Source organism: Paramacrobiotus metropolitanus, unplaced genomic scaffold (assembly GCF_019649055.1).
Source record: "Paramacrobiotus metropolitanus isolate TYO unplaced genomic scaffold, Prichtersi_v1.0 Parri_scaffold0000065, whole genome shotgun sequence".
Lineage (NCBI taxonomy): Eukaryota > Metazoa > Tardigrada > Eutardigrada > Parachela > Macrobiotidae > Paramacrobiotus > Paramacrobiotus metropolitanus.
Genome location: NW_026570285.1, coordinates 805,799 through 816,906, shown reverse-complemented (window position 1 = coordinate 816,906; position 11,108 = coordinate 805,799). Strand labels below are relative to the sequence as shown.

The 11,108-nt window shown below is 44.0% G+C and overlaps 1 protein-coding gene across 1 annotated transcript; it reads right to left on the bottom strand.

Moving 5' to 3' along the window:
• Positions 1-4,220: 4,220 nt before the first annotated feature.
• Positions 4,221-8,092, bottom strand: LOC129594038 (tyrosine-protein kinase JAK3-like). Its single transcript, XM_055490584.1, has 3 exons — positions 6,519-8,092; positions 4,732-5,755; positions 4,221-4,654 (listed from the first exon to the last, which is right to left on the bottom strand). The coding sequence occupies exons 1-3, from the start codon at positions 7,852-7,854 to the stop codon at positions 4,510-4,512; spliced, it is 2,505 nt and encodes an 834-aa protein (XP_055346559.1). The 5' UTR covers positions 7,855-8,092; the 3' UTR covers positions 4,221-4,509.
• Between the last annotated feature and the right edge of the window lie 3,016 nt (positions 8,093-11,108).

Here is an 11,108-nt window from a genome sequence, read left to right as displayed (position 1 = left end):
TAGGTATACTGCTTTTCAGTGATCCTACTTTTCATAGCAGCCGAATGAATAACTTGAATCCTTATGTAAACAGTCACCACGACCAAATCTAGTTTTATGAGAGTGGCAAAAATTAATACGCACATTCAGCCTGTAAGAGATGCACATACCGCTAGCGCTAGTGAGTGCCCTCGGTTCACTTAACCAGTGACAGGTTGCTTATTAGACAATAGACATACATAATTATATTGCCAACGATCAGAAGTAAGAGCGCTGTTCTATAGCGTGACAGAGAATGCAGTCTACTATCTGCCACCCGACGCAACTAGACGTGTGTGAAGGTCTGCTAATGAAATTTTTGTACCTTAAGTTGGATTAAGGGACAGAGAGAACGTAGAGAGAACGAGACTGGGACTGGCTCAACTGTTTATGACATAAAACTAAAATAATCAGGCTCTTTCACCCTGTCTCGGATAGTCGTACGTAACCGACGAAAACGTCCCGATGATCAAGACGTGCGTAGGTTGTGGCCTTACGGTCATAGCTTGGAGAGCATCTGTCCAGTGAATACTGCTAACGATCTGCACTTAATAATAAAGTGCAGATTGCAGAGCGTGTACTTGCGCCACAACTTTCGCTTTACCGAAATCGCTTACAGCACTTTTTGCAATGTACGCACGGCCCACAACGACTACTACCCGACAACGACTACCCGTAAAAGGCGGCAGGCGACACTACCAGTGAGCAGAGGCGGTTTGGCAAACGTCGGGCGGAAGAATTAGCGCTCCCAGCCTTTTTGGCTTTGATTCACTCCGTATCCGGCTTAGTGTCCTTACTGCTTCCTGACCATCCCTCGTTAGATAGCTTGGCTGCCGCGGAGCTGTGTGAGTCCAAAGCGCGTCTTGAAGATCTCCCAGATCACAACTTCCGTAAGATACAACGAGCATGGGGTCTTCCGCTGTGTAACGCATCGCTGTCTTTACTATTGGATATCTTTCGCGACGACGAGGTCAACCGGGCCCGCCTCTTGGCTCAGTCGACACCGGAAGCTGGCATATGGTTGAATGCCTTACCCTCGGCACACATCGGTAATCTCCTTGATGATGACACAGTAAAGATTTCAGTCGGCTTGAGACTAGGCGTATCCATCTGTGAGCCGCATTCATGTGCTAAGTGCCACAAGCCCGTTGATGCATACGTCCACCTCGGCCCATCCTGTGCCTTCTGTGCTGGAAGACACCCGCGTCATGGCGGTCTAAACAGCATCGCGTGTAGTGCACTGGTGTCAGCCGGCATTCCTGCTAAAATGGAGCCGCGGGGAACATACCACACGTCGAATCGCCGCCCAGATGGGTGTACGACCTTCGCCTGGAAACGCGGGATGTGCTTGGCGTGGGATGTCACCTGCGTTGATACCGTCGCCCTGTCTCACTTGAAATCCACGTCAGCTACAGCTGGGAACTGGCTGACCGGCGCCGTGCAGGACTACGTCCAGCACGGTGATGGTCAGCGAAACTTGGCAGTTTTTTTACTTGGTTGCATCTTGTCTGGAGTATTCTCTTATAAACCACTTTTTTCGGACGGATTTGTGCTCTGAATGCGCTGACGACACTAGCACTAACGGCTGAAAATATTAGGATCTGCTTAGGAAGTATTTCAGGCGCCCTTGGTAGCTCGACTTCGTTCGCCGTCAACATTACAAGATCTGATTGTTGATATACTGGTAATTGTCGGACAACTCTAACGCTTCAACCGAACGTTGCGACTTTCTGGTTTTGGCGATACTATCCGTGAATTTGTCATTGGTTCTCTTTAAGGCGGCGGATCCTATCTGTAAAAAGACATAAACGACAAATTGACGTGATCTTCGAAGATTAAAGGCTACCTTTCGGATTTTATGGACACTGAAAACTCCAAAAACCGCTATGGTTGGTCGCAGCCGAGCCGAGTGGTTGGTCGCATACAGACGGGTCTACCGAGCGATTAATCCGTTTCTTGACGAAATAAAAAACCGTCTTTCGACGACAGATGGGATGTACAACGTGACTGTCGTGTTCTTTGCAAACTTAGGATTACGGAAGGGTGTTCATGCGAAAATTACAGTTTTAGAAATGAGAAACTGGAAAACATGCTTTTATTTTGATGATTTTTCAGGTTTTGACGAAACTGGGCTGAATGAATCTCTTTTGCCCCTTTGCCGATACGTGCCCGACTTCTTTTGACTAATCCAAAGTCCATCGTTATCGCTTCCGAATGAATACGCCACTATGAACTTATTATTGCAAAAATTATTTACCCAATAACATGGGACGGTCGCTTGAAATGCAAGGTTATACGGTTATACGGTTATACGGTTACTCATTAACGGTTATACGTACGGTATAGTGTCACAGCTTGCTGCGGTCGCAATGGTTTATGTCAACCGTCGTATAACGCGCGTTACACGACATATCGCAACCCCACATTTCCTAACTTAACCATTCACCGCGTACATTTGTCAAACTACATTTATTGTACGCATTTTTTATTTCAATTTGTCCTACTCATTAGCTAAACTTGGAGCCGTAAGTACACCATTATAGGTTTAGGAAGAGGAGTCGAAATGGAATAATTTACCTATTACCAACTGTCTACCTGTCTACCTACTATTTACCTATTAATTATGTCAACAGGTCGCTCAGTCTCAATATTCCTAACCGTTTTTTGGTTCGACTTTTTAATTGTTGGTTTGATTCATGCAGTACCTTTACAGTTCTTCCAAAATTGACAGTAGAATTTGCATTTTGTTGTGTGCGACGTAGGCAGAACCGGTGGAGTGCGCACCAAATCTGGTTGAAAACGGCACATTTACCACTTATAATGATTTCCGTAATTTATTCTTCATTTTGTAACCAAAGTTGCGTAGAAGAAACCTTCTTTTCGTACGAAATCGAAAACCAAAAGCATATAAAATCTCGAAACTCTCAAACTGTAAGTCAAATCACGGTGCAGCACCGGGTACCCCCTGCGTCACGCGCCAGAAGTCCTGAAATTCGTTTTTTTATAAAGTTTAGCTTTGAGGTCTTCGTGAAATCTTGATGTAATCCAACAGGAAAAAAATTTTCCAGGAATACAGGACAGCATGAATGTAATGACTCAAACACATTTCGAGATACGCTTACTGAAGCGACTCTATATGCAGTGTGCAGGTAAAAAAGTAGCACTGTTCAGTCATGACGTGGAAATCCATACGGACTGGATGAGCAGTACAGGGAAGGTGTATATTATGCAATCGGATTTCTCCCTATATAACTTTATGCATTATGGGTTAGGGAATACACCATACAATAATGCATTCTCAGCTGTTCTTTGGTATAGCGCTCACAAACTATTTCAAAGGACAAAAAGTTATCTTATCAATGTCTAACGTTCACCTTTACAGCCATTGATAAATGGGCCTGTTTCTTCGCATACCGCAAAAGCAACTATACGGATAAGGCAGCCGGCGAATTCGCCCATAGCTTGGAGGCTTTTTGCAGCAGATATGAAGGTAACAACTACAAACTGGCTATTTTTGGGGATTTTAATATCCTACGAAAAGCAGTGCCCGATGGGTAAATGCATGGACACTTCGATTATCCGTTGATATACGGAGGAGATATCGCCCAAGCGATTTATAGTGCAGTCAAGGAAGCGAAAGTGTACGACTCAATTTACGTGCCCACAAAAGTGTATGGTGACGACGCGCCGGATTACTTTGGTATGTCGCACCATGAGAAGTATTTGGATGCACATGTTAGCATACTGAAGTTCGATCAGTATAGAGGAAATATTGCAGACCATCGGATAATTTGCCAGAATCCTATATTACGATATTACGAGAGGATTATATTTATGTTAACTGTGCAAAATGCGACGAAGGACATGGCTCGTTAAAAGGACTCGTATATACGCAAGAAGGGCTCAAGCAGCATAATCTCGAGCATCGCGACACGGAAGACAGTAATGACGCTAAAAAAGTGCACTCAAAAGCGGTATACTCAGCCCAGCAAGCAGACCACTGCGATTACTGTTGGCGGATTGATCCTCGTATTAAAGATCAACAGCGGGTAGGTCATAATGACCAGTTTGCAATACGATGCCATACCGTAAACAGGATTCCGGAACTTATTGCGGACAATTCATTGTAGCGGATAAATTTAAAGAGCACTGTCGGGATAAACACCCCGAATTGCAGTCCTGGACGTCGTACGAGTGCGATGACCCTTTGTGCATGATTAGGGATCCAGCACGGAAGGAATTTACAACAAGGGAGGACCCGAACCACAATAAAAGGCTGTTAATGTTGATCAGTCCATAATGGTATAGACAAACAAAGTTTCTTGGTTTATGATGTGATAAACATCGTTGTGTGTGTTTTCTTCTAGGAAGCTTATATACCGAAACCACAGGTTGTTAAGACTGGCAGAGAGAAAGCTGAGCTTGTGGGCTCACTATCTGTTATCTTTCTTTCTACTTCGAGCACCGCTGGCCCGGGATGAAATTACATGTCTAAGCCTCAACGTCGTCCCCATGTTCAGCAACACGGGGGACTTGTTGCCGGCTTGTATTTTGTCCACTTTGCGCTGGTTTCCTAGAATGAATGGAAATGTCAAGCCGTGAAACGGTTTGTAATGCAACCCATTCTCCGTAAAGACTGCAATTGAAAAGCTTAGTCAAAATTTGTTACCTCTCGCATACCTACTAGGTTAAAAACACCATTATATTGCATACAGGTTGATTCGCGGAGGAGTTCTTATAGAGAGAATGCTGCCCGTAAAAGCGTCCATCTCCATAAAAGCTTCCCTTCCGTCCCAAACATAAAGCTTGCGTTTTACCACAAATGAATTCGTTGACAACATCGGTGACATCGTACGCCATGTCCCGTCAACCACGTTCCAGAAGTGGTGCTCAGTATCATCTGCATGTCCTGCCACACCAATGGTCCTCAGACAGAACATGATTTCCGATTTTAAACCAGGAAGTATGGGGTCCGTATACGACCAGCGGTGTGGCGGTATAGTTGGTGCTCCGAGCTTTTCTCGCGCTTCAAAGGAAACAGTTAAAGGATCGAACAGCAACGCTTTATCCAGGGTGGTAAGCCTCTTGTGAGCAAAAAATACGATAACATGCTTCTTTTCTTTCCGGAAGGCTCCAAGCAGGGCATGTGCGGATATTCTGTTATTACTAACTTGATTCAAGCAGCGTCCGATGAGCCGCGCCAAGTTTTTCTCAACGCTATCACTCGCAAGTGGCACGAATCCATTGATGATCAGATGCACATACCGGTGACTGGGAAGATCGCTTCCAGCATCCACAATATTCCCATCCTTTGCGAGTCGCTTTACCGGTTCATTTTGCAAGGCTTCAACCATGTCCAGAATTATACAACCCAAACTCCAGATATCCGTTTTCCTTCCTGGTTGCTCGTCACCCACTTGCGTGAATTTTCGCAACATCTCGGGTGACATATAACGCGTCGTCCCGCGGAGCTGCAAAATGTCCCCGGAACAAGTATGGCTTTTGCGCATTTGAACTAGATCGTCCAAATCGCCGATCAGTAGTTTTTCGCGACCATGATTCATAATTTGTACGAGGATGTTTTCGGGTTTTAAATCTCCATGAATTATACTATTCCAGTGCAAGTACTCCAGTCTGCGAGCTAAATGTATCGTGAATTTGATAACCTTTTTATGGGTATAACTGTTTTGTAAATCCCGACTTTTCTTAGCCTCCTCAAGGTAAGACGCAAGATCCCCTACAAACATTTGTACAATATTATAACCAATCAAAGCAAAGCACTTTTAAGATACATTTAACTATGCCTAGCTTGGCATTCTGACAGTTTAGTTGACCAACAACTTGCTAACGACTCTTATGCTGACCGATAGAGTAATCACTCGCCTGGTTGCTAAAATGACAGACTGATAACTGACAGAATGCAGAACCGAGGGAATCTGAAAACAAAAACTCAGAAAATCGAAGAAAAATCGAAAAGCTGACTAAGGGTCACCAAAGAAACATCTCCGCTTTAGGCTACACATACAATCAGCACCTTTCCGGTCGCGACTTGCGCGCCAGAGCTAAATAACGGCGTCCCATTTTAAAAACTGAAAAGCTGCGTGCGCCAAACGACTCTGCGCCCAATTTCGCGTCGGCGTAGCCGGTGCGCCACCTCTCGGCGCAACATTTATACCGCAGCTTCTAAAGACGGGTCTGATATGAAGTCGTAGTAATTACTTGAATAATAACTAGGAAGTAGGAACCCCATCGATTAACTGCTAGATAACTCCTTGAAGACTCTTTTGTTGACGGATAACGAATCCGTCGACAAGCTGTTTGGCAATGAATTTGTAAAAAAGCAAAATTTCTCTCATTGATCATTTAGATAGCGAACAGGTTTGCATAACCATTACAGAGTCGGCAAGCCAATTAGCAATTCACTGGGAAACAGAACGAAGTCAGCGGCTACTAGTGAGAGCTCCTACAGTAGGTGAGATAATTGGTTAATACGCAGTCACCTTTATGGTAATTCATTGCCAGTTCGACGGTCGCTCCACCGGGCGCGTCAACGATGGAGATTTTGAAATAAGCAACGAGATGCTTGTGAGACAATTCAGTAAGCTTCCTCAGTCGTTTTAAGGTTTTCATCCAGCTTTCGCCCTCATTGGGACCTTTGGATTGAACTCCCATGTGCATAACTTTGACAGCTATAAATTTCTGCCCAATATAACTGCCCTGTTTTGTCACTTTGGCTTTATAAACAATTCCAAAGGATCCTCTTCCAATATAATCAACGTGTGAATAGCGGTACTGCATATTACTGCCGATAATCGTCGCTGATCCTAGATCATCGATCGGGTCGACTATAATGTTAATTTTTTGTAATTTGTTCAACAATTCCCCGGTAGACAATCGGTTTAAACTGGATATATCCAAGCACTGTTGAATGATGCCCGCTAAGTTTTCATCGATGTCGTCACTCACATGCGGCGCGTAACCGTCGGCGATTAGGGCGACTAAGCCAACTTCATCGAGGTAGTTTCTAGAGTCTACATAACACACTCCCTTCACTAATCGGTTATTTGTTATGTGTAGGAAGTTTTCCACCATCTGTAAAATAATGCAGCCAAGACTCCAAATATCTGTTTGGCTTCCAATTTCCGAAGTCTCTTTATTCTGAAAGAACCTCACCATTTCAGGTGACATAAAGCGTAAGTAGGGTATGTCCCTAAGAATATTGAATCTATCAAATCGAACGATGTCTCGCATTAGCATCCAACCATCTAGATCACTGATCAAAAGCGTTTCCAGATTATCTGGTCCAGTTCTCACCCATATGTAAGCTGGATTTAAATCGCCATGGGTTAAGTCATTAGAATGTAGATATTCCAATCCTCGTGTAATCTGCTTTGCGAGCTGGATGACTTTTTCGTAACTAATTCTTGCGTCTCCTTTTTCTGGGACATTTCTTAAATAATTGGTGAGATTAGTGTCATGATAATCTGTTGCCAGCTGAATTATGGCTCCCTTTGCGGCGCAGATGAGGACTTGGTGGTAGACAACAAGATTTTCATGCATAAGCTCAGTCAGAGTTCGTAATCTTTGCAAGGCTTGCATCCAGCGTTCGTGGTCAGTAAAATCTGCGGCATCGTTGTAGAGACGTATCTGCTTTACGGTTATTGTGTCTGCTCCAGTGTACTCGCCACGGTGTGTAACTTTAACATTAGCTACGCAAATGTGGCCGAAAGACCCCCAAGCAATAATTTCCCCTGGCGAATCATCGATGTCCGGGTACTCCATGTTCGGGCCAATGACCTCGAATAGCGCGTTGCTGATCGAAGCACTATTTCCCATCCTGATGTCGATCCAATAGTCAGATATAAAATTAATGGTAAAAATGTTTGTCGTAGTTTGTAGATTTTACTTGCAGATCGATCTCACTGAACAGCGCTTTACAAACGCTTTACAGCAAAGTGAATTAATCGGGCACAGATCCTTCGGTTAGATCGGTTAAATTGCATTGGATTTCTGAACCACTACACTTGATACATTTTCGTATTGATCAGACAGAGTTAATGGGGCCGTAATAGAATATGTGGATTTTCAGTGATGATTTCCCCAACCGTTTACCATCATAAAATGCGTAGTTGCGTACAACTGCAGTAATGCTCACTGGGCACGTTCAAGTGGTATTTAAAATTTGTAAAGTTGTACTAGTAATCAGCATGCGCACTGATAAGACTTGTTTCATGTTAAGGCTTTACTGAATATCGTGAATTCTAAACTATTGCAGTGTGTTTGTACGGAACAGTCCTCAATATAACGTTTATCAGTTTCAAGGTTTATCGAAGCATGGTGCTGTAGTTCCATCGCTTGCAAGTGTTATTTTTTCTCTCAAAGATTGCGCCTGCAGTGAACTGCAAGCAGCGCTTTTTGACTATCGCAAGTTTTTTCAATCGCATGTTTTTTTTTAAAAAGACAAGAATAAAGTAAAGCTGCTTTCGAGCCTACTTTCTAACAGCATGTCAGCATTCGCGCCTTTTCTGAATCTCCCAGGCTGGCAGCATTGTTATCACAATTAAGCCTAACAGCCGTGTAAAATTACTGCCTAGAATTTCTCAAATACAACTACACTTTCTAAGGCGAATTTATCAATGGTTATAGAGTTTGGGGTTTTTAGCTAGCTGAAAGGAACAAAGCCGCATCTATCCAAATACAGCGATGTCATTTTAATAATAATTTTGCTTGTGCTTTGATATAATTTTTTGCTATGGGTGTCGAACGAGGATAATTAGTCTAACAAAGAGATAGCTACCAGCGCTTCGTTAAGAGAAATGCGATAGCGACCGGCATGAACACTAATTTGCCATCAAAGAAAGCGGCGCGTGTGTGTGCTTGTGTGATCAGCAAATTCCTCTGTTCATACGAGTATATCCAGCTCACACCAATGACAGATGACAACTGACAACATCTGAGCAATAAAATTAGCATTTCTATGTGTGCCATTCAAATCAGACCCAACCGTTCTGTGAGCCACGTCTCTGCATTCTGCAGGTACATGCGAATTTAGTTCACTGTAAGGTAGGTGCATTTAAGAAGTTACGAGACAATGGGTTCTAAAAAAAGGTTATCAACCACAATATTCTTTACCGCCGTCTTCGATATTCGACACTACTTGTTTAAGAACGGTGTTGAGAGATGGGGAAGAATGTGGCAAACAAACCGATAAAATGGTTGGCAGAACTAACATTCGTGAGGTAAGAGAGGATAAAATTAAACTACGAGTTGCTTGGCGATCCGTCTCTGCATATGAACTGACTTATGGCTGCCGTTATCCGAAACTCTGTCACACATTTTGGGCGTCCGAAAACGTAACGGAAAGTTTGGATATAAGTTCAGCAGATTGATGGTCACTGCCGGCAATTTGTCAAATATGAAGCGTAGCAGTTTTTTGAGTACCAGCGCCGGACTTGAAGAAATGGGTATCTACGTATCAAATAAATGCCACACATCTCAGGGATGCTGCAATCAAGCTTGCAAGTGCCAGCTTTTTGGAAGCCGCAAAGCTGCTAGAACTAAATAAACCGGATGTAGTCCCAGGATTTGTAATCAGCACATATTACCGTACATACGTGATACGAGGAAAGCAGTCAACAAAAATCGACAAAAACTCAATCAGTCAACAGTAGACAAAAATAGTCCATTTCAGTTAACACAAGATGCAACAGTTCCCAGGAGACCCGAAGCATTACCACGATCATTCTCATGAACTGAACGCCGAAAATTTGTCTCAGCCATGAACTATGAGGCAAGCCGAACAATCTAGCACCTAAATCAATCCAAACGCAATATTTGCTCTGATGGAAATGGTCACGGTGTGCGCAGTTCGCTGTTACGTTAAATTTGAGATTATTCAAACCTCGCGAAGTCGTCGGCGAGGAAGTAGCACCTCCTGCCCAGCCGCGTCCATCCCGGCAGCTGCGGGCAACCCTCGCGAAGCGCCGCCGTCTCGTTAGCCATCGTATTAACGGCACTGGACACCGTGGCGGTGGACGTGCGGGACGGTGCCGTTGAGCGGCGGCGGGACGCTGGTCAGCTTCATCTCGCAGAGCGGCGTGCCGGCCAGCGAGCAGTTCCAGTAGCCGAAGCCGTTGCCGTGCCGGTCGAAGCCCACGCAGTTGTCGCCCATCCTGATGTTGCCCAAGCCCAGCAGCTCCATATCTGCAAGCGGAATGTCGTATTACGATTAGTTATGCCGTTTGTATATGTAATTATTGTTTTTGTATGTTCATATTTTCTATATTATAATTTTTATGTTTAATCTGTGGATCAATGTAGAATGTTGGTGTGTTATTTAAGTCATGACTCATGATCGCTCTTACAGTCGTCGAACGTCGCGTCGCCGGTTTCCGCCAGGGTGGTCGGTAGCATAAACTTGTCGCTGCTATGATTCGACCGGATCATCCAATACTTGGACCCGAGTTATATGTACGATGTTTTCTGCACTGTGCAATACACACCACACGCTTTTATAATGTTAAACACGATTATTTCATAAATACAAATTATTTCAGAATTGGTAAGAGCATCCAATTACTTTATTCATCAATAAGTATCACTATACAAAAGCACTGAACAGCACTGAAGAACAAGGCAAAGTTTTAGCTTGTGTGTTGTTAAATTGTGTATCAGTTGGACGATGTCAGACCATTAAGGGTTAATTAAGGTGCCCGCGTTATTATCATTATTCTTATTACAGCAAGAGCAACCCGAACTTACGGGACTTCGATGTTGGCAGAAGCTTACACGGAAGTTCACTGTTCAGTGAAGGTTAAATCCACCGCTTATGGAATTCACAGGGTATAACAGCATTTAACAGCTGTCAGCGCTGGTGCATGACACGGTCGAAAGGAAGGAGCGATATAGCGTGCAGAAACAATTTTTGAAATCTAGGCATCGGTTCGGTCAGTAGCGGTTAACAAAATCGGTCGGGCGTTCAGCGGTGAGTATGAGCAGTATCTGCGTGGTGAGAACAAAACACAATTCACCCAGCGACTGCCACGAATTCTTACGCCAGCGTCTATCGATCGAGATTCAGCGGGGCAACC